Source organism: Chelonia mydas, chromosome 13, assembly GCF_015237465.2.
Source record: "Chelonia mydas isolate rCheMyd1 chromosome 13, rCheMyd1.pri.v2, whole genome shotgun sequence".
Classification (NCBI taxonomy): domain Eukaryota; kingdom Metazoa; phylum Chordata; order Testudines; family Cheloniidae; genus Chelonia; species Chelonia mydas.
The window spans coordinates 30,790-53,212 of record NC_051253.2 but is presented as its reverse complement, the minus strand read 5'-3'; the positions used below and the strand labels follow the sequence as shown (position 1 = coordinate 53,212).

Sequence of the window (22,423 nt, the reverse complement as noted above, 5' to 3'; positions counted from 1 at the left end):
GCCTCAGGGTAAGGACCAGAAACAGGGAGTCAGAGCCAGATTCAGGAACCAGGCAAGGGAGCAGGGCTGGAGCAGGATGGAGTAGGACAAGAATGAGGCAGGCACAGGCATGATCACAGCTTCAGGTATGAGCATTGCTGCTGAGCTTAAATGCAAACCTGTTGGTTCCTTGCAGCCAATTGTCTAGGCTGGCCAATCAGGCGACTCTGCTGCAGCCCAGCTGGGTACATTGACTGGCCTGAGGGATAAGTCCCAGACTCAGCTGAGGGAACTCAAGCCCATAGTTCTTGACAGCATCTGTGCATTAGTGTATTGGCATGTAGAGACCAAGGTAGGGCAGTAGAGGGACGTGAGACTGAGGGGGAGCAGGTTTTTTTCAGCCAAGGGAAGTTGCACTGTGTTTTTGAGTGTAAACTAGAAGGCAGAAAGATAAAATTACTGCAGCTGAATCTGGGGATTGGTGGGTGGGAACATGGGAACTGTATGGCGGAGGGAGAGGAATTTCATAAAAAAACAAACAAACCCAACCTGTGGCGTCTCATCCCCTTGATCATTCTGAGTATGGCTATACTACCATGCTGTACAAGCCCATCTGAAATCCTGGTTATGTACTCGTGTTGATAGCCTATGCTGGGGTCTATGCCACTGCATCTTCAGTGCTACTTTTAGCCATGCTAGGTAGATGAAAGGTAGTGCAGGTATGTCTATCCAAGATCCAAGATACAATCACACCGTAAATTGCAGTGTAGACATACTGTCCGCCTAGAGCTCATATCCCTCTCTGCCACACTTCACCTGTCTTTATCTTTTTTAATTGTTCACTCTTTAGCATAAGGACTGTGACCTCCTCTGTTTGGAAAGCACCCAGCACAGCATAGGTCCCACCAACTATCTCAATGTGAAAAAGTCTTGGGGGCAGGGACAATAATGCTAGAGAAGAAGCTGAGGATCCAAAACGGGATAGGTAAAACAATGTAGCTCTTTAATAGTGAATATCCTTTAGAAAAACTTACAGAATTAATAGAAAATTATATGCTTGTGATAGAATTCTGTAGGCTGGTATAAAAGCCATAAAAAGAATCTTACTATTCTATAACTTTTTTGAGTAATTTCTATAGAACCCTATTGGTTTCCATCCTTATTAAATTCTAGAGAACCTTTTCATAAGGGTGGCTTAAATTGTTGTAATATCCTGTCCTTTCTGCACAGTATAAGTCATGTTCAATGTTAAAATAATATAGATTTAGTATTGCTCACTCTAGAAGGGTCCGGATCTCACAGCAGATTATCAGTACCTGGGGCCACAGGGAATAGCGTCCCAATTTAAAAAGGCATAAGAAAACCAGACACACAATTGGGAGAGAAGTGCAGATAGTATATTTAAAATTTGGAAATTTACATCAGTATATGAAGAATCCCTCCCTCACATTGTGTATTGAATGTATAACTAGGGCCCTACCAAATTCACAGTCGATTGTGGTCAATTTCATGGTCATAGGATTTTAAAAATTGTAAATTTCATTATTTCAGATATTTAAATCTGAAATTTCAGGGTATTGTAACTGTAGGGTCCTGACCCAACTCTGAGGCAGCAGCACAGAAGTAAAGGTGGCATGGTATGGGATTGCAACCCTTACTTCTGTGCTGCTGCTGGTGAGGCACCGCCTTCAGAGCTGGGCACCTGGCCAACAGCTGCTGCTCTCCACCCACCCCGCTCTGAAGGCAGTGTAGAAGTAAAGGTGGCAATACCGCAACCCCCCCAACAGTAATCTTGCAACTCCCCCCACAACCCTCTTTTGGGTTAGGACCCCCAGTTTGAGAAACATTGGTCTCCCCCATGAAATCTGTATAGCATAAGGTAAAAATACACAAAAGACCAGATTTCACAGTCCATGATGCATTTTTCACAGCCATGAATTTGGTAAAACTATGTAACAGGATATTTCCTGTCAGACAGGGTGTGGATTTTGTTTCTGTAGCAGAAATAGATTGATTTACTAATTGTGCACAGAAGACAGGAGCTTTCTTGTACTATTTCACTCAAGGTTATACAGACAAACTGACCACTGCACATCTTATAATCAGTTGGCCACATTTATGGTCTCAAAGGCTTTGACATCTGGAAACTTGTCACAGGAGAAATTAACGAGCAGTTGCTTGGTTCCACTCTTGGTGGGAATGATTTCAAATGGTATTTTGGAACTTTTCCTGGGCTGTAGTGAGGGTATTCTAAAAAACAGAAACAAAAGGAGAAATATCAGTTGAAAACAGCCTTGTATTTTATATTTGAGTTTCCCTGCCAGCCATCCTCCCTATGCCTTTCTGTCAGGAGGGAGCAGGAGCTATACAATGGGCATCCAAAGGGGCCTAAAGGAGTTAGATCTACAGTGCTTTTGCTGGGAGTTGGGTACCTAGCTGTCTTTGGCCACTTTGGAGATCCCTACTGTGAGTATGCAATAGCTAATTCAGAGTTTGGTTAGCATTTTCACTTACATTTAAAGATATGCAGGTGTTAGACTAAAGGGCATAGACAAATAGAATATTTGGCAGGCATTTGTACCTGCCAAGTGCATGTAGAAGTTTGTGTGTGCAGATCTGTGAAGGCCAGATGGAGGTCTGGCTGAAAATTTACTCTTCCTGGTTCTACAGTAAAATACCAGCATTACAAGACATTAATGATCCAAACATGTATGAAAAATGAACCGGATAGCATCTATTATATTACAGCTCTTTATAGCTATCCCATTCCTCATTTATCAGTAGCAAATACACTAGTGCCCCCTAATGAGTAAGGGTTTCAATTTATTGATCTAACCCCTACTGTATGTCTACATCTCCCAAAACAATGACATTTTTTGAATTTCAAAACCAAGGTTGAAAAATCATATATGCCAATGGTTACTATTTAGGAGAAATAGTCTCTTGTTTTAAAAAAGTATTTATCACAATATTCACCACTCCTTCCATTCTGTCCCTCCATAATTAATATATTTAAATCTCTAAATACACAAATTTTATAGCTTTCAAAGTCTTAGCATGTCTGGCTTTCTAAACATGATGATTTAGGTCTGGATTATTAAAACCCAGCCTCTTTTTATCAGCAGTTTTTCCATATACTAGTTGCAGGAGGAATTTTGCACCAGCAGTAGTTGTGCATGGAGAGAGATGGGGGTACATTTTCAGAAGGATGGCCTTCTTTTGAGGGTGCAATTTCTGTCTGAAAAATTTGAACTTATTGAAATGTTCACATTTTGAAATGCAGGCACAAATCTGCATACTTGCACCTCTACCTACCTGATATGGGTTAATGTCGGAGAGAGAGAGACAATACTCAGATTTGCACACACACAGTTCATTTAAAAAAGTTTTTAAAAGGACCCAAGGTTAACAGGTACAGCTTTTTTGGGTAGAAACCATCACTTACTCTGTATCATGCCTTGTATAGTAGGGAATGACCTGGTTGGCACTGCCACAATATTCAAGTTTAATTGATTGCATCTGCAGACTGGCTGCCAGGGCCTCAGCCCCACTGAAGGTTTATCCCACTTATATCATTTAGACTTTTACCCAATGTGTGAGTGCAATCAGGTAAATGGGTGAATAAATAGCACCAACTTGTGCCCACAGTTATTGGCACCTACAAACTGCAGTGCCAAAAGAAAGGTCAGGTTGAGGCCTCATTAAAAATCACGTCTTTGTTTTCTTGAGTCTCATTTCCACAGATAGACCTCTGTGGTCATAGCCAGAAGGAAAAATGTGTCATGCCAACATTTGCTTCAAAAACACCCAACCCTAAGTCCTGTTGTGTGCAGCATTTGTGTCAAGAAGTTGATGCTCCTTGTACTTACTCTATCTCAAGCTTTCCTTTCACCAGGTCACTGCCTTCTGCCAGCAGCACACAGTCTTTCACTTCTTGGTCAAGAGGATTGGTAAATATCACTTCCACATTCACTGGTTCATTCACCTTCGCATCACTGGGGACCTGCACAGACCAAATACTTGCATGATCACATTCTAAAGCAGAAAATGATGTTATGAGTCATCAAATGTTGGGCACTCTTAAGACACCCCACCATGTCAGGATGAGAACAGAGCATCTCTGTCAATGGAAAAGACAGTTGATGTAGGAACAAAAGATCCAGTCTAAATCTCCTTTCACCGTCCCCTTTCCCCAGTGCTGAAGCTGTGTAAAGCAGCTGAAGCACTCTTTCTCTCCAGGTGGCAAAGGGACAGATCTTTACCTGCATGACAAGGTCAGGGTTATCCAGAGTGATGTTTCTTTCCACCACCACATCAATCCCACTTTCAACTTGACACAAAGCTGTTACTCGAATCATGTTGTCTCCTGTTAAATTTTGCTGGTACTCAGCATATGTTATCTTAACGGGAAACTGTTTCTCTGAAAGGCAATAATAACATAAAATTTTAAAAATAAATCATAGAATCATAGAATATCAGGGTTGGAAGGGACCCCAGAAGGTCATCTAGTCCAACCCCCTGCTCGAAGCAGGACCAAGTCCCAGTTAAATCATCCCAGCCAGGGCTTTGTCAAGCCTGACCTTAAAAACCTCTAAGGAAGGAGATTCTACCACCTCCCTAGGTAACGCATTCCAGTGTTTCACCACTAGGATAAATAGGATGAGATGCACTTGCAAAAGTCTAACAAATGTCATTCACCTAAAATGAGTATTTTCCTATCACCCAGTATCTGGTGCTAGATAGGACATGAGCTTCCCCTGCTTTTCTCTCACTTCTTGCTGCATTGCCTGTCTGCCTGTCTGGGACTGGACTGGGGTTGGTTTCTCCTCTTCAGTTCCTTCTGCCTCATTCTCTGCCCCTTTTTTCCTCCCCATTGTTCTTTCTGGAAGGTGATGAGGAGTAGTGGTCTCAAGTTGCAGTAGGGGAGATTTAGGTTGGATATTAGGAAAAACTTTTTCACTAGGAGGGTGGTGAAACACTGGAATGCGTTACCTAGGGAGGTGGTGGAATCTCCTTCCTTAGAAGTTTTTAAGGTCAGGCTTGACAAAGCCCTGGCTGGGATGATTTAATTGGGGATCAGTCCTGCTTTGAGCAGGGGGTTGGACTAGATGACCTCCTGAGGTCCCTTCCAACCCTGATATTCTATGATTCTATGATTCTATGAGGCAGATAACTTGCCACTTTGCATTTCATTAACTAGTTAGTGTCTATTTAATTGTAATCGGAAAATCCTCTCAGGCCCTATCCATGACTAATTCCATAAGATGCACATCACCTGGACCTGCTTGTGTTGTGTACTTGCATTTTCTCAAGCTTTCCTCTATCTGCGCTTTATCCAAAGTTATTTTATAGCATTTTCCTTCTGAACTAATAATTCAGGCTTCTTTTTGTTCAAGATATAGTATAAACAGGGCATTTCAGCCACTTTTGAATCATCAATAATTTCATTCCCCCCAATGAACCAGTTTTCTTCCTTTTACTGTGCTGCTTCTTCCCATTATAAAAATCCATGTAACTTTTTAGAAGCCCTTTGGCTGCCATTAACTCATCTTGCTTTTTTGTTGTCCTTATCTTTTCCATACTAGCTTCGGTTAACTGAGTATTCTGGTTTACTTGCCACCACCTCTTCATTTCTGGTATGTTTCCTCCACCCCCTATATCTGAGCAGTGTTTGGGAACCATAGGGGAAATGTTTTATTTCTTAGATTTTTCTCTTTTAGAAGAACTTTAACCTGCTTTGGATTAAAGATGGTGTCTCTTAGGAATCCTCAGCCTCCTTCCACACTGGAATTTAAGACCCTTTCCCATTGCACCTTTCTTAGTAGATTTCTTCATTCCCTCAGTTTTGCCACCTTTAAATCTAATTCTCTCATACTGTTACGACAAACTTGTTTCTTTGGTTACACAATTATATGAAAAATTACCTTCTTCAGAAGCAAAAGTAGCTGAAAGGGAGTCTTTCCAGACCTTATGAATTGGCTTCCCAGTGTACACGATGGTCCAAGCAGTCAGATTTGCCTTTACAGTCTTAGCATCAGAGGTCAAATTTCTGAGAACCAAGATTAGGCTGACATCTTTGCCGACCTGTAAGGAGCCATCCACCTTGAACTCCCCTGAAATGTCAGGCTTTTGATCAATTTGTGGTCGCTTCTCTGATGTGGCACTAAAACCATATACTCGACCCAGCTTTGTACGAGCCTTTTCATACACTTCTCTTTCCTTCCGAGAGCCTATTAGAGAGAAAGAGTGAGCCATGAAAATCATAATAAAAAAACCAGTAAAATATGTCCATTTGTAAATGTTGTATGCAGGGTAGTTGTAGTGGCGTTGGTCCTAGGATATTTAGAGAGACAACCATCTTGTCTCTCCACTTTTAACTGACAAGCCTGATGCTTACCCAGCCAGGATGTAGGGCCCTGACAGATCTGCCTCCAGGGGAGACAGAGCAACTGTTTACTGCAGCCACTATTAATCTGTTGGATGAGTGACAGGCATGCATTCATTTCAGAGTTGCTGTCCTTAAACTTGAGAGCACTAAACCTGTTAATTCCAGAGAGGAACTAAAGCTTAGTTCCGAAACCTTTCCTCATCCAACTTTTCCTAGGGCTGTACAAGTGGTAAATATAAATTCCAACTTGCTTCACTTTATTCTGTAACATGAAGCAGCCCTCTAAACTGATGGGACTGACAGGCCTGCAGCTTACTTGAACAGGCCTTACTCTAATATGAGGGTTTGAATTATCAGCCCTTCCCCCCTTTAGATATTTTTAATATCTTTGTGTCTTACTCTTTTTTGCACATGCAAACTTAGCTAATAGATGTTTGTATTCTGTATTTTGTACAGGCAAAACTGAAGGTGCGAATTTCAACACCTTTTGAAAGCGTTGCCCTTCTTGTGGAGTTTGCTATCTGTCTATCTTAGATTTCTATACAGTACCTGTAAACTATCTAATAACTGTGTTATCAGTAGCAAATGCAATTTGAGCAGCCTGTGTTATCATGGACAGGATGGGACAGGACATGTTTTGCACAATGTAATTAAGAGCAACATTACCCAGATCTCATGAATCAAAACTGACATATCAGAAATGGTATGGCACAATACTATACCTTCCGTCTTCCTCCTTGTGTTAGCGCTGTAGGAGCCTAACTAGCTGTAACTTTTGTCCTAGCTGTTGTAGTACTTGCTAAGGTACTGGCTCCTATTACAATGTTTCTACCATTTTAAGAATTAAGCTTTTGTGCTACTATCACAAAACAGAGGATTTTCTCTTTACCTTCTCCATATTTGTAATTATTAGTGACATCTACACGGGCATAACTGCCTACTGCCTTGGTGCTGATGAGCTGGCCAATTGATTTGGTCTCAGAAGAGATCGGCTTTGCCCGTCTACGCCTAAGGTCGTAAGTCCAGCTGATACGGTCTGCATTCACCTCAGCAAATACGAATGGACAATCATATTCAAGGTCTACATCTCCTTCTTTGATGGCTATAAGTGAGGCAGGACCACACTGATATATTCCTAGAGTATCAAGGAAAAGAAAATCAATTAGGGCTAGACTAGTCAAAACTCTCTAATAGAATGTAAGCAATGCACATTAGACATAAACTGTGTGTCAAGGACCCCTGAATTATACAGCCCTGCCACCCCACTCCAGCCCTCTCCCCCTTAAAGTTGTCCATTCCGGTCAGCAGCTTAGACTTTGTATTTATTTGTTTTGATGATAAATCCAATTTGTTTTATTCTGCCATCTAATTTTCAATAGCTGCAGATTTCTGTGCTGAAAACGTAGGAGTTTCTGGAAGAAGCTGGATAGGGAAGCCTGTTTTGTGTTTTGGCACCAAGGAGTAAACTGAGGTCTTAACGGTGGAAAGGGATGCATGTTCTCATTTCCCTCCCTTTTTGGGCAGGGAGAGAAGTGATATTGTTTGGCCAGGGTTGAATTTCTCATTCTCCCCAACAAGTCCTGAGAGTGACTAGTTGTCCCCCTGCTTTAACATTTTCCTGAATTAAAATCCCTGTACCTGCACTTCTCTCCTGGGGAGTTGAATCCAGAATTTGCCATCCGTTGTAGGAGGGCCCCAGATCACTTCGGGTAAACCAGCTTTCATTCCAGACATGGAAATTCCTAGAAACAAGAATAAACGTGGTAAACAACTAATGTGTGACAGTTGTGTAGCAAGTTTCGGAGGGTCACTGATTGTATCCACTTCTACATGTCTGTAAACCCAGATTCTCTCATCTGACCAAATTGTTCATGCTGAAGGACCAGCAAAACAAACAAAAACAGAGGCTTCATGTTGCCTTTGAGGCTCCTTGAGCCAGGAACTAGTTTGGCCCAGGACACAACCCACTGCAGCTTTAGGGGAGTTCTAAATTATGTTCAGCTGCTTACAGCCCCAAAAGCATATTGTGGCAGCCAGGGATTACAGGAGTGCAGCAGTGCTCTGGCCACATCCTGTGAACTGGGAGTTGCCAGTAGGGTGATCCAAAACCTCCTCTTCCCCTAGGGGAAACCCTCAGGTTGCTGATGAAGATGGCTTTCTGGCTACTCTTTGCTGCTGGCAGAAAGACCATAAGGGAGAATGGGGTCCATAAATACATTAAATGTCTGCACAACTTAATACATTTCCTAGCCACACATTATACCCCCTAACAAAGCATTCGCAGTGAGACATGGTTTCCCAATGGTTTCTGTATTGGTCTCTAATAGCTGAGAAAATAACAGAATGGTAAATGAAACAGCATAAATATTACTTTATTGCTGTTATAAGCCATGCGAAATAAGAAATTATCCTGATTCTGGATCAGGCATGTCTCAGCAAGTAATGGCCCTCATTGAGGGCCCTCAGCACCTCCAGCCTCCCACTAATTTACAGGAAATGCACTCCTTGTCTGTCATTTATTGCTTACTATAGCAAACGTTGTAATTCTGTATATGTTCTCTCCTGAGACTGAATATTTCAGACTTGATCCTGAGAATCTCAACCTGAAGTTCTGGATGGGAGTTTCATTGGGAAATGTAAAATCAACAAGAATTTTATGTCTGACATAACTGAAAACAATCCCAGACGTTTTATAGTTATACGGGAAGCCTTGGACCTGATTTTGAAAGGTTCTGAGCACTCTCAGCTTTCACTGGGTTCTACAGTGTTCCCTGGAGTACAAGGACTGAGATTATGCCTGGTCCTTGCACCCAGGATGCTCTCCCTTCCTGAGCACCTCTGCAGTTGCACAGCATAATATCACACTAAATTTGTACCTTAATTTATGCATCTACCATTTAATTCTGGGCATAATTCTGTGGATTTTCACCCCAGTGACCTGATATGGGGACAAGTTATACCTGTATAAAGGAAGACTGTGTCCTGGTCATGCTGAAAGTTCACATCTTAATGAACACCCATAGGTGCTGGAACTAGGGGTCCTGGGAGAGCTGCTGAACCCCCTGGCTTGAAGTGGTTTCCATCATATCCAAGGTTTACAGTTTGGTTCAATGGCTCTCAGCACCCCCACTATAAAAATTGTTCCAGCACCACTGTGTGCACCCTTTTAAAAATCTGAACCCAAACTAATGAAGTCCCATTGTGTGATATTTTCAGGTTGACACCTTAGATTTTTGTATCCACTTTGGTCCTGTAGTTGTAGTATTGTTCGAACTCTTTCTAACTTAGCTTCAAGTGACTGTCGTAACTCTTTGTTAAATTAGACTCTGTACTAAATGAAGTACATGTGGATTAAATAGTGTTGATCATTGAGAATTGTTCTGCTCTTTGGAGAGAGAGAGACCATAATTTGGGTGTGAAGATTGGGGTAACCCGAGCTGGTGGTTTCCATACTTTTTATTGTTTTGTTATTTATTTAATGATGTGTGTCTTGTTTTGAGTTGCAGCTTTAACTATACGTTAACAATGTGTTTAGTGTGGGAATCTACACACTTTGAGGAGTCTGTATCTATCCTGTCAATGCACAGGACCAAATCATGCCTTTGACTTGCATCTATAAGTCCCAATGATGTCAATGCTTAATACTGCAGATATTTAGAAGAGTAGCTGGTTACCAGACGCTGTCACTCCCCATGTTCAGATGATTTCCAGACTCATCATAATATACATCCACACTCAGGTTTCTATCTGCGTCATGGGCGGAGTTGAAATTTGAAATCACACGAGTAGGAATCCCCAGACACCTGAGCGCTAAAGAAACCAAAACAAATAATTAAAAACCTGTATTTCTGAAATACAAAGTTTCTATGTTACTATCCTCAGCTAATATTTCTGGATAGTGATCCTGGCCAAACCAGGCTCTGACACTGCCAGTGCTTTGAAACAGGCCTCAGTATACAGTGTTTAGCATTTCCCATAATGGAGCCTGTACAACAAACACGTCTGTGTTAATGAAACATACCTGTGGTCAGCACTGATGCAAAAACCCAGCATTGTCCATATCTAACAGGTCTAAATCCTGTATCCTTCCACTTTTGCAGGATTTCAACACTTCCATTCCAACTGCCTGGACTTGTTCCACCAGAGTAATTTCCACTCCAGTTTCCCAGCACCACCCCGTTATCATCATTACTGTTGACCTGGAAAAAAATATACCCTAGATTAACACATAGCATAGTTTGCAGTAGAAGAAGGAAAGGAGGGAGAAACAGCCCTGTGTGGCATATAGTAATAATTAATACCTCTTATAACTGTTATGTAAGTGCTTTTTCATCAGTAGATCACAAAGTGCAACACAGTCTTTACTATATTGATCCCCAGAATGCCCTTGTGCCATAGGACACTACTACTGACTCCATTTTACAGATGGGGAACTGGGGCACATAGAGGCTGAGTGACTTGCCCAAGGTCACACAGGGAGACTGTGTCAGAGGAAGGAACTGAACCTGGGTCTCCCAAGTCTTCGGCTAGTGCCCTAATCATTATACAAGGGGCAAAGCCACTGCTTCAGGGAACTGGCTTGCCACGAAGAAGGCATCTTATTTTAAGGGAAGTAGGAGATGTATTTAATCAAGAAATGAAAATATTTAGCCCCCTCTGCTCCTCCCACCCGAAAATAACAGCAGTAGGTCAAAGCACTTTACAGAACTTTAAGTGCATCATATCAGGATCCATGTGCCAGCTGGTGTGCAGCATACTGTAGATGTACTCCCCCAGCTTGAAACACTCTGAGTTTCAGCACAAACAAGCCCTTATGTGGGGAGATGTACATTACAACTTAGAGCAGCTTCATGGTTTTAAACTGAAACTACTAGAAAAAATGTCTTGGCTGGATGCAGAAGTCTTAATAGTATTTTGTCTCCTGCTTTTATTGCTACCTTTATAAATTTTTAAGTCAATTTAGTGCTCATGGAAGGAATGCTAGCCCCAGAGAATAAAATCCTCTACTTCAGGGGCAGAGCAATTGGAGAGATCAGGAGTAACATCTAGGATTCTGGGGAAGAGCCTTCTCAATAAAAAAATCCCTTGCCTATAGAACTAGATTACCAGAAGTGCTAAATAAGCCAAAATGTAAGACTACCAGGAATGACCTCTGTGAATACCACCAGACCCACTCTCAATCTCACTCTCTGTTTAAGGGGGGAAATGGAGTTATGAACTCTTTATTTTGTCTGACAACTGGATGCCAAAGTGATAGATGCCTCAGAAATACCATAGACTAAGAAGAACTTGCAGGCACAAATTGGGTAGTTGTCCATCACTGTGGTTTCTGAGCCACACAAACGGTGGATTTACCCTCAAAGGGAAGTATCTTCCATCTGCTTTTAAAGAACTGCTTTTAAAGAAACAGTTAGTGGATTTGGCTTTTGCAATGTTTCTAATGCTGAGTAAATCAACCCTTTTCTTACCATGGCACTGAGCACACGGCCCACATATTTGGGATCATCTCTGCGAGACACATCAGTGGCAGGGTCTTGACGGTAGCTTAGGCTTCTATCCAGTATGGAAAGGCAGATATTCAGAATGTCCCCTTGAAACTGTGTTTTAAAAATAAGTTAATATATAGGTGATGCAAATTGTTCTTCCTTATAAATCTTAAGGGTACAATAGTCTAAATCAGTATTTGAAATAATAGTCTACATATTTCTTAAGGAGCCATTCTAGCTACAACATAAATTATGGGCTTGGTGCAGGAGTTACTGGGTACAAATCTCTGGCCTGTGTCATTCAGAAGATCAAACTAGATGATCGCAATGGTCCTTTCAGGCCTCAGAATTTATGACTGTGTAATAACAGTTGGGATAGTGCTGCCCAGCATCACAGCAGTTACATCTGTGTACAGTTTCAGAGTGGTAGCCTTGTTAGTCTCAGCAAAAACAATGAGGAGTCCTTATGGCACCTTAGAGACTAACAAATTTATTTGGGCATAAGCTTTCATGGGCTAGAACCCACTTCATCAGATGCACAGATTGTCTGTGTACAGTGTTATCCAGCAGAGACTTTAAAACATTTATAGCTGAACTATGGGAGTCCTGGTTTATGAGAAATGCGCAGTTATCGATACTGACCTTTATGTGAATTGGTATAAAGGGGGGCATGAGATGAGGCCTGATGCCTGTGACCAGGCTCCTGTTGTCCAGATAAGTCACTGGGAGGTAAAGAGGAACATGGCTAGGGCTGCCAGTGCCCCAGAAGGTCTCTCAAAGACAGTGCAGCACATAATGCAGCACAAAGTATGAACTAGAAAGAGCAGGCAAAGTATTGATCTAGCTTGTGAGAATAAAGGAGGCCCAAACACCAAGTTCTTCACTTTGCATTTACCTGGCCGTAATTCCAGCCCCGCCTGGAAATATAGTTTACGTTGCCCACAAAGAGAATTCCAAACTCTTCCAGCACGTACTCCTTGCGCTCAGAGCTGTCAGGCATAAACACATCATCCCCTGAAAATCCAAAGCAGAGATGCTGTAAAACCACAATGGGGCAGGGGTTTGAAAGCCTCAGATGAGCTCCTGTAAACACCCATCTGCTCTGCTCCCAGTGTTCTCAATGGATTTTAGAAATTCAACCCTTCTGCAGTTGTGGGGTGAAGGAAGAGGGATGGGGGATAGCGAAGACACACCCGTGGCTAAGTCTCTGTCCTGCAGGGGAAAGGAAGTGTGGGATAGATTCAGGGCCTTGTCTTTTTTTTTCTCGGGGATAGTACAGTGCCTAGGAGTGCCCAGTCTCCTCCCTTCTATGGTGGTGCTGAGCTGTGGGAGATACAGGGCTCAGTCTATGCCTTTCAGCGTAAGGGCTCTCTGGTAGGACTCCATAATCACACAAAAGCTACAGAGTGAACTTGATGAGTTTGTAGCTTCCCTCTTGGGAATCCCACAGGACCCTGACTCTGCACAGAGAGGAGGTGGGGTGCACTCCCTACTGTGCGCTACACAGCAAATCTCTAAGACATTCAGCTGTTTTTTTGTGTCACTGGAAGGTACTAGGACACTCTTGATTCCCACTCTACTCGCTCAGTGTTACGGTACATATTGTTACTGTTCAGTTGCTGTACATCAGATAGGCAAGCTACACATATTAAAGCTGCAGTGAGTTACTTAGAGAGAAACCCAAGGTGTCTGTACCTGAAGACCAAGGGTTAAAGAGCAGAACGAATGTTCCGAGGGTCCGATGGGAGGCCCTACCACCTGAGGCAGGCTGCACGCTCAGTTTGTAGCGTCCGATGGCAGCATTAGCCGGGCTGGAAATAGAGATGCTGACGGAGCTGGAGTTGGCGGATTGTTGGACTGCACTCCAGGTACTATTGCTCGCTGTGCTGGAGATGTCAAATACAGCCTGGGTCTTAGCTTCCAGTGATGGTTGTGGCCCTTTCAAAGAGGATTAAGAACACTGAAATTTCTCCTGCACTCTGAAACTACATACAATTTCTATTCAACCCAGCAGAGAGGCAACCCCTGATGAGTGAGATTGTACCATATGTCAGCATGTTATAGACAAATTGTTGCCAAATACTGTTAGCTTAAGTGAGTCATACATTTAACACCCTGCACGGTCACCTGGGTAGGTACAACTGTGTTAACAATAGCTCTGAGGGGATGAGTTCGTGCGGGCATTATTAGCTCCTTCTGACGGGGTGAGTGGGCATCTGCAGGGGAAGGACATCACCAGTCTATGAGGCAGCAACTTGTTTGTGTGAGGGACTGAAGAGGGGGCATTACCTGTTTCTGCAGTGAATGTTAAGCTCTCTCCAGTCTGCAGTGCTCTGTTGAAGGTCAAGGTGATGGTGAAGGCCTGTCCTCTCCTCACAATCAGCTCTGTGCTGGAGTATTTATCAGTATGGTGTGCACTCGCATTTGCTTCAAGCTGCCAGTTGATATTTATCAATGTCAGAGCTGTGAGAAGAGAAAATAAAGGTAAGGAGAATCTCAAGGCCTTGTGGGGGCAGAGGAGTCTCTAGCGATGGACAGAAAAAAACTCAGGCATCTTCTTTGGAATTGTACATGTTTTAAGTACAGGTGACTTGGGGCAATGGGAGGCAATTTGATGGAGGATGTTCTTCCTGTGTTTGTGTCTCCATCACACAGAGGAACCAATTGTTCATTTTGCAAGCATTTTATCTAGCTTCTTGGGAGATGGCATCTCTCAAAGCAGAGACTGTTGTAGCTAGTGCTGACTAAAATAGAACAAGATTTGGTTAATGCAGTACTAGAGGGAGGCTGGGAAAGCATCTGAGAGGAGAGAGATGGTAGAGTTGAGAGTGAGTTGCTTGAATAAAGAATGCAGTTTAATTCTACTGACTGATTCTTTCAGTCAAAATACTGGCTGTGACGTGAGGCTGAAAATTTGAGGTATAAAGCAGGGTCATACAGGGGAATCCTCTTGGCCTCTGGGAAGGAAGCAGGGGACTCCAAAAACCTATAAAGCTGAGACATATTCCTGTTTTTTAAACAGTGATGTGACTTACTTATGCAGCAAACTCAGCCCCTGTGGCTCCAAAGAGCAGGAAGTCAGCTCAGGTCTCTGACACATCAAGACAAGACACCTGTTTAGACCTTGGGGTCAGATTTAACATGGCCATCCAGGACCCTTCAGAATTAGTTCTGATTTTGTTTAAGCATTTGTCTCCATCTCTCTCCCATGCATATCACTTACACCAATTCCACAAGTTCAGTGTAGATAATATACAGAAGATGTGACCTCCAGCTAATACTGCATATTCTACTTACAAGTGAGAAGTGTCTCTTGTTATCATCATTCTACATGGCAGTGAATGTTTTCTCTAGGGTTTGGAACAAATATCTGCTTTGCATTTCCTTGAGCCCCCACTTTATAGTTCTAGTGTCCACACATGATATTTCTGAGTATGACTCAGACCTTAATTGTTTGTTATGCTACAAGGGCTGAAGGCTGTCAGACTGTGACTGAGAGGAGATTGTGAAACAAGCAGCTGAATCCTCCACAGTTGGGATGTAGCAGGGGCTCCATGAACCCCTTATTAAAATTCTGCAGTCAAATTGAGTGGAAAGTTTGGGTGCTTTCCCTGGGTCTGGAGGAGTTGCTCTCAGCCCCCTTTCTGGACACTGCTAAATTAGCCCTGCCAGAAATGACTTACCTGGGTTCATTTGGATCTGCTGTAGAGCAAAATATTTCCTTTAAAATAGCCTTGATAGCACCAAGTGGCAGGTCCTGCATTTAAACAGTACCATGGGGAGGATCCCCCACACCTTTTCCAGAGGTCTACACCCCTGCCTCAGATCCCACGAATGGAACACTGGGCTGGGCTGTGAATGTGCTCTGAGTGGTTCACAAAAAGTCTGACCACATTCACCAAGTGCTGTCTTGTTTGTCAAGTGGGGCTGCCTCTTCCTGTTCCTGCAGTTAGGGTTATGAGAATGAGTTCTGTTTAAATGGAGAAAAACACAAATGGACAGATTCCCTATTCTCTCCTGCTTCCTTCTGTGAGCATATGCCAATGGTACATTGAGCATACTGGAGGTTTAGTGGAAAATGTTTGGGGAGCCACTTGTTAAAATATTGGCTATGATGTTGGCACATCATTGCCCAAATGTTACATGGAGGAAATTGTGGATTTGTGGTTATTTTCCTGTTGCTGCAATCTGTGGTTATTGTTTTTACTGTCCAGTTTTAACACATACTCCCTCTGTTAACAAAGAGCTCTCTTAAACAGCCCAGTAGCATTTTTCATGGCTGTTTACTTAAGCAATATTTAGTGGAGCAGATTTTTTGGTACCTGCCCATAATACATACCTGAACCCTTTCCAACCCTCCTGCTTCTTGGTTCATTTCTTAGAGATGAACATTTAGATTAATGGAATGTCAGAGCCCACCTGGTACATTTAGAAATTCATCTAGTGGGCACTGGCAGACCATACACTGCACTTTCACCAACAAGTTAGGAAGTATTGGCAAAACGAATCCGCGAGGAATATGCCAAGATAGTAAGTGGTTCAAGTCACCCCAATAAATTTAAAAAAAAACAAAACAACTTGTATAGATAAAATGCTTGGCTTTTAGAGTCCATGGGCCTGATTCTCTTCTCACTTCCTCTGTGTAGTTCCATTGACCTCAGTGGATTTACTCTTGATTTACATCAGTATGAGAGGAAAATCAAGCTCTCTGTTTCTGCTCTTTGGACACGGTTCTCTTATCAGTTTCACCAAGTGATGGTCCCGATTCACCTTATGCCTGCAGAGCCTAGGCTCCAAACTCTGGCAAAGAGGGTATGCCAAGAGAGGGGCACAATCTCTCTCCAGGCTAGACTTCACTGCTTGGGCTCATATGAAGCCCTGTCTAGATTTAAAGGTGTTGTCCCCATCAGGTATAGTTGCTCCTGCAAGTACAAGGGGTGCACACTCCCTGCACCTACAGGATGGTATCTAGCCCCGTATGTGTGCTCAACACACAAACACTTCTATAAACACAGGCTCTGTTAACACACAAACTCCATCTTAAAAGCTAGTTTTCAGTAAGTATTTGTAGACATGAGATGGAGTCCACAGAAGTATATTATTAATGCTCACAAAATACGTCTACCATAAATGCCTATATTAGTAATAGTTAGCTCTTGGCAAATGAAATTTAATGTGGATAAATGTAAAGTAATGCACATTGGAAAAAATAACCCCAACTGTACATACAATATGATGGGGGCTAATTTAGCTACAACTAATCAGGAGAAAGATCTTGGCGTCATCGTGGATAGTTCTCTGAAAACGTCCACACAGTGTGCAGCGGCAGTCAAAAAAGCAAAAGGGATGTTAGGAATCATTTAAAAAGGGATAGAGAATAAGACGGAGAATATCTTATTGCCCTTATATAAATCCGTGGTACGCCCACATCTTGAATACTGAGTACAGATGTGGTCCCCGCATCTCAAAAAAGATATACTAGCATTAGAAAAGGTTCAGAAAAGGGCAACTAAAATGATTAGGGGTTTGGAACGGGTCCCATATGAGGAGAAATTAAAGAGTCTAGGACTTTTCAGCTTGGAAAAGAGGAGACTAAGGGGGGATATGATAGAGGTCTATAAAATCATGGGTGGTGTGGAGAAAGTGAATAAGGAAAAGTTATTTACTTGTTCCCATAATATAAGAACTAGGGACCACCAAATGAAATTAATGGGTAGCAGGTTTAAAACAAATAAAAGGAAGTTGTTCACTCAGCGCACAGTCAACCTGTGGAACTCCTTGCCTGAGGAGGTTGTGAAGGCTAGGACTATAACAGGGTTTAAAAGAAAACTGGATAAATTCATGGAAGTTAAGTCCATGAATGGCTATTAGCCAGGATGGGTAAGGAATGGTGTCCCTAGCCTCTGTTTGTTAGAGGATGGAGATGGATCGAAGGAGAGAGATCACTAGATCATTACCTGTTAGGTCCACTCCCTCTGGGGCACCTAGCATTGGCCACTTTTGGTAGACAGGATACTGGGCTGGATGTACCTTTGGTCTGACCCAGTATGGCCATTCTTATGTTCTTATGTTCTCTGATTCGTATCTCTAGCTTGCCTTCTAAATTCCTAATATTTAACCTGACCAGCATAAAATAATCACATTCTGTACACTTTGGTAAATTCTTGGGTGATGCATCTGAACAGTCTTACTGGTTCTCCACAACCCATTGTGCTCTGCATCTGTTTTGTAATACTGTACTCCAGTATTACAACGTATGGAATATCTTATTTTCTTTGTTTGTTGTATTATTAAAAATTTAGGAAAATAAATGTTTAAAATATCTGTTACCAGTTATACAACTTATTCCAAATCCCAGAATATAGAGTATGCAACACTTAGAGCCCTTTGCAACACACCCCCACTAAATAAACTATCCCAATAAGGGAATATAGCCTTATTCAGTTGCTTGCAGAGTATTTATTGAGAGACTTGTAATTTACTCACCAGCCATGGTTTCTTGCTAGTCTGTGACTCGTTTTCTGTGTTCCCCTGGGCAGGTATGGTGCTGTATGATAAGGCTTCAAGCTGTGTTTGAAACACCATTTATAGAGAAAACCTTGGGCCTCTCCTTCTGTGCAAACCAATTACAATTCAAATGAGGTGGGTGAGGCACTCAGACAATGCGTTTAAATTTTCAGATGACAGTATGCTATCTGATAGGCTCTAAAGTCACTATAGTTATGCAAGACAGGAGGAAAAGCCAGGGTAGTGGAATCTACAAGTTACTTGTTCAGAGGGATCTGACTTAGTGAGAAAGGAGTTCCAGGTTTCAGGTATAGTGATGTATCACTTCTAGGGATGAGGAGGAGTAATTTTTGAGTCAGTAAGAATTAATATCTTTTGCCCTATATGTCCCATAGGCAATTATATAATTTATAGGTTTTTTTTCCTGCTGTATGCTCAAAGCAGAGCTTCCAGCTCCTCAGAACTAGGGACTTGACTTCTCTCATGGATGAATCACTGGAGCCTGTTGAATTATGTTTTTCCCTCATGTTCAAAGTAGACTGGTTTGCTAGTGGTCACCAATCCCCTTTACTGCCACATATCCCTGGAGAGTAAAGTTCTCATATGGTAATAAACACCTACCCGAAAGAGAATCACATTTTTAAAAGGGTGGTCTCCTTTTTTCAGGCACAAATTACACAAATATTTTCCACTTGAATTGTGGGTTCACAACTTAGTATTTACCCCTCGCCCGAATTTACCTCTGGGCACAAATCAGATAGCTAGAGGGTCAAATATTCTGACTTGCGCCAGTAGTTCATTTCATAACACAAAAATACAGGCAGAAATTTTATGGGCACAAATCATCACATGCTGGAGTCTGTTTGTTTAACACACAAACACACACAGAGAGATTTGCTGTTATGGGGTAATTCATGAATGTTGGGATATGCCCTCTGGGCTGTGGTATGGTCTCATGGGACCATTGGTCTGTTGTTGCTGAATTTTTTTTAACTTTTTTTTTTTTTTAGGGGAAAGGGTATCAAATCACTTATGTTGAGAGACTGCTGCAAATGAAGTTCTGTATGGACATTGCAAGCAGAATTAAAACAAGGCAGGTGAAAGTTTCAGCTTCACAGTGGCCTCTCCCTATTTTGTTAGTGCTTGAAGTTGAGCTGCATAACATAATTTTGTTTTTAATTTTCTATCTTTAAAACCAGCAAGGCATGAAAGAAGAGTTCAGTATGTGTACATTCTGAATAAATTGACTTAACATTGTTCCTTATAGGAAGATTGTTTCCACACCAAATGTTGATTCAGCAATGTGTCTTAGCTGTGACTTATAAACTTACATTATGTCGTAATGCCAGGTCAAATATTTTTAAATTCCTAAGTGCTGTGACACACGCACACATACACCTGATGGATTTCCTACACAGCTCTATGTCAAGCTCTATGTCTTTGGAAACAGAGCCTTGATTTGTAACAAGTAATTTAATGTTTTGCATAGGAAGACAGGAACGGCAATACTGGGTCAGACCAGTAAGCCATCTAGTCAAGAATTCTGTCTCTGACAGTACCAGCTGTTTCGGAGGAAACTGCATGAACCCTTATAGTCACATTTTGAAATAAGCAGTCCATAGGGGAAGGTTCTTCCTATCCCTGTCATTAAGGAGTTTACCACCTGAAGCAGGAAGTTAATAACCCTTTTCTTTTATGTAAATGCCTCCTCCTTTTTTAATCCTCTAAATTAATCAGCTTATGCTATTTTGTGACAATGAGTTTCACAAGCTGTGTTGTGTAAAAAATAATTGTCTTTTATTTCTGAACTTGTCTTTAATTGAACATCCCTTTGTTCTTGTGTTATGAGTAGGTTAATACGTGCCCAAAACTTTCCTCTACCAATCAGTATTTTATTTCTTTAATATCACCTTTTAATTGTTTCCTCCCTAAAGTAAATAATTCTAATGTTTTCTGTCTCTTTTCATACCGAAGTCTGTCCTTGGTCATATTTGTCACCCCCATTTCAGAGACTCTTTATTTCTGCTGTATCTTTTTTGAGATTTGAGGGTGGGGAATGGAACAAAAAATGAAGGTACCAAACCAGAGATAAAACTGATGACATTATACTGATTTCAGTATTTTTTCCTCTTCTATTTCTTATGAATACTAGCATTTTGATCAAAGCTGCACACTAAGCAGAAAGTGCATGTGCCTCTCCTTCCCTTTTATCAATGTTCTTACATGGTAGATTTTGGTTTGTCTTTTTTTGCTCCTCATGATCAGCAAGATGTGTTTGTATTGCTTGTTCTCGGAACAATAATGTACAAGTAATTTGAACATAAGTATTTAGGAGGAAGCTGGGGCAGCAGTTGGAGCAACATGGTGACAGAGAAAACTTTGAATTAATCGCTTAGTAATGAAAACAACTTCAGTTGGTGGTGGAATTCCATTCCATTACAACAAAGTATATCGATAACTTGTTTGTTTTAAAGTCAACATTCTAATAACCTGTGCATGAAGAAGTCCAAAAATCTACTTATGTTTGAACTGTGGACTTCATAGAGCATTGTGTTTAAAGGCAGGGCTGGCTGAACTCATCAGTGTGTGTTTCTTTTCTTTTTTTCTTGTCCCCCGCTTCCCTCTTCTTCCCCCCCCAGGCATTTTCAAGGCATCTTCTGGCCATTAAAGAAGACTTATATTGGCCTTCTGAAACTCTCCAAGGAACAAAGAAACAAACCCCCAACTTGCGTGGATTAATCACAAATATTTTCATTCATGACTCTCAAAAGGCCTTTCAACTATGAAATGGTGACAACCACCTCTATAATAAATTATGCATGAGTATGAATACACTGTTTCAATTTCCTGTGTTGAAATCAGCTAATTGTCTAGCACAGCAATTCTCAAACTGTGGGTTGGGCCCCCAAAGTGGGTTGCGACTCTGTTTTAATGGGGTCGCCAGTGCTGGTGTTAACTTGCTGGGGCTCAGGGCCAAAGCCCAAGCCCCACTACCCTGGACCAAAACCCCAGGGCTTCAGCCCTGGGTGGCAGGGCTCAAGCTAAGGCTCCCCTCCCTACGCCCGGAGCGAGCACAGGTTTTGCCCTCCCCCCCCCACTCTTGGGGTCACAGCGTAATTTTTGTTGTCAGAAGGGGGTCACGGTGCAATGAAGTTTGAGAACCCCTGGTCTAGCGTAAGGGTGGCATTTTTAGGGTTGTGGTCACTGTTTTCAGTGTGAAAATTGTCCTAAGAATTTTAAGCAGCTCTTTTGGCTGGAATTGAAGCATGTTTGTCCCTCTGTCCATCTAGCCTTTGGCACATAGCAGTAATTTTCTTCTTTCAATATGTGACCATCCAAACTCGAACGCTAAAATTGGGAGTTATTTAATAAGCATTTATTAGATGTCCAAAAAAGCCATGATTCCATGATGAAGAAAGAGAACAACTTGGGCTAAAAGCTCAGCTTGGTTCAGTGGCAACGTGAAAGCAACAATTAGAAATATAAAGCAACATATAACAATAGAGAAAAAGGGGAAAGAGGGAGTAGTCAATATAAATGAGAAGCTATGAAATATAGAAAATTGGAAAGCTAAAGACATCAGGGAAAAGTCCATGGCTGGCAGGGATAAGGACTTTATAAATGTATATTAGGTACAAAAAGAAATCCTAGCAATGGCATAGTTCCTTTAGCAGATGGAGATGGTAAAATTGTTCATTATGATGCAGAAAAGGCAGAAGTGATCAATAAACATTTCTATCCCATAGAATAGGAAAGAAGCAGAGTGATGTGCTTTTATCCCTTAAGGATGACAAAGTGCTTTCCCATCCATTTAGTAACCAGTGAGGATGTTAAAGAACATCTATTAGGGGTAAACATTTTCAAATTAGCAATTCTGAATAACTTGCACCCAGCAAAAGCTGGGTAAGGTGATCTCTAGCCCACTGATGTTCATTTTTTAAAAACTTGGAATATCAGGGAAATTCTAGGATACTGGAGGAATCCTAATGTTGTGCCAATATTAAAAAAGGGCAAGCAGAATGACCAAGGTAACTATAGGTTGATACGCCTGACATCAGTCCTG

General features: G+C 41.8%; 1 protein-coding gene and 1 long non-coding RNA gene across 2 annotated transcripts; one reads left to right on the top strand and one right to left on the bottom strand.

The window, feature by feature from the left end:
* Window positions 1-961: 961 nt before the first annotated feature.
* Window positions 962-18,522, bottom strand: LOC102943884 (protein-glutamine gamma-glutamyltransferase E). The gene is made up of 13 exons (XM_027829942.3): window positions 18,340-18,522; window positions 14,143-14,316; window positions 13,549-13,791; window positions 12,749-12,867; window positions 11,836-11,964; window positions 10,389-10,566; window positions 10,042-10,177; window positions 8,006-8,109; window positions 7,257-7,502; window positions 5,904-6,209; window positions 4,242-4,399; window positions 3,849-3,982; window positions 962-2,229 (listed from the first exon to the last, which is right to left on the bottom strand). Exons 1-13 carry the CDS (start codon window positions 18,344-18,346, stop codon window positions 2,082-2,084), a joined length of 2,082 nt encoding a protein of 693 aa, XP_027685743.1. The 5' UTR covers window positions 18,347-18,522; the 3' UTR covers window positions 962-2,081.
* Window positions 14,246-21,190, top strand: LOC122462643. The gene is made up of 2 exons (XR_006285329.1): window positions 14,246-14,337; window positions 21,000-21,190. It is a non-coding gene; the product is annotated as an uncharacterized LOC122462643 (long non-coding RNA).
* Window positions 21,191-22,423: the final 1,233 nt, after the last annotated feature.

Excerpts from the sequence above, each read along its gene's own strand:
- LOC102943884 (XM_027829942.3), bottom strand. Across the intron at positions 11,965-12,748 it reads GGGGCTGGAATTACGGCCAG|TTTCAAGGGGACATTCTGAA; the intron begins GTAAATGCAAAG and ends TTTAAAACACAG. Across the intron at positions 3,983-4,241 it reads ACCCTGACCTTGTCATGCAG|GTCCCCAGTGATGCGAAGGT; the intron begins GTAAAGATCTGT and ends TGGTCTGTGCAG.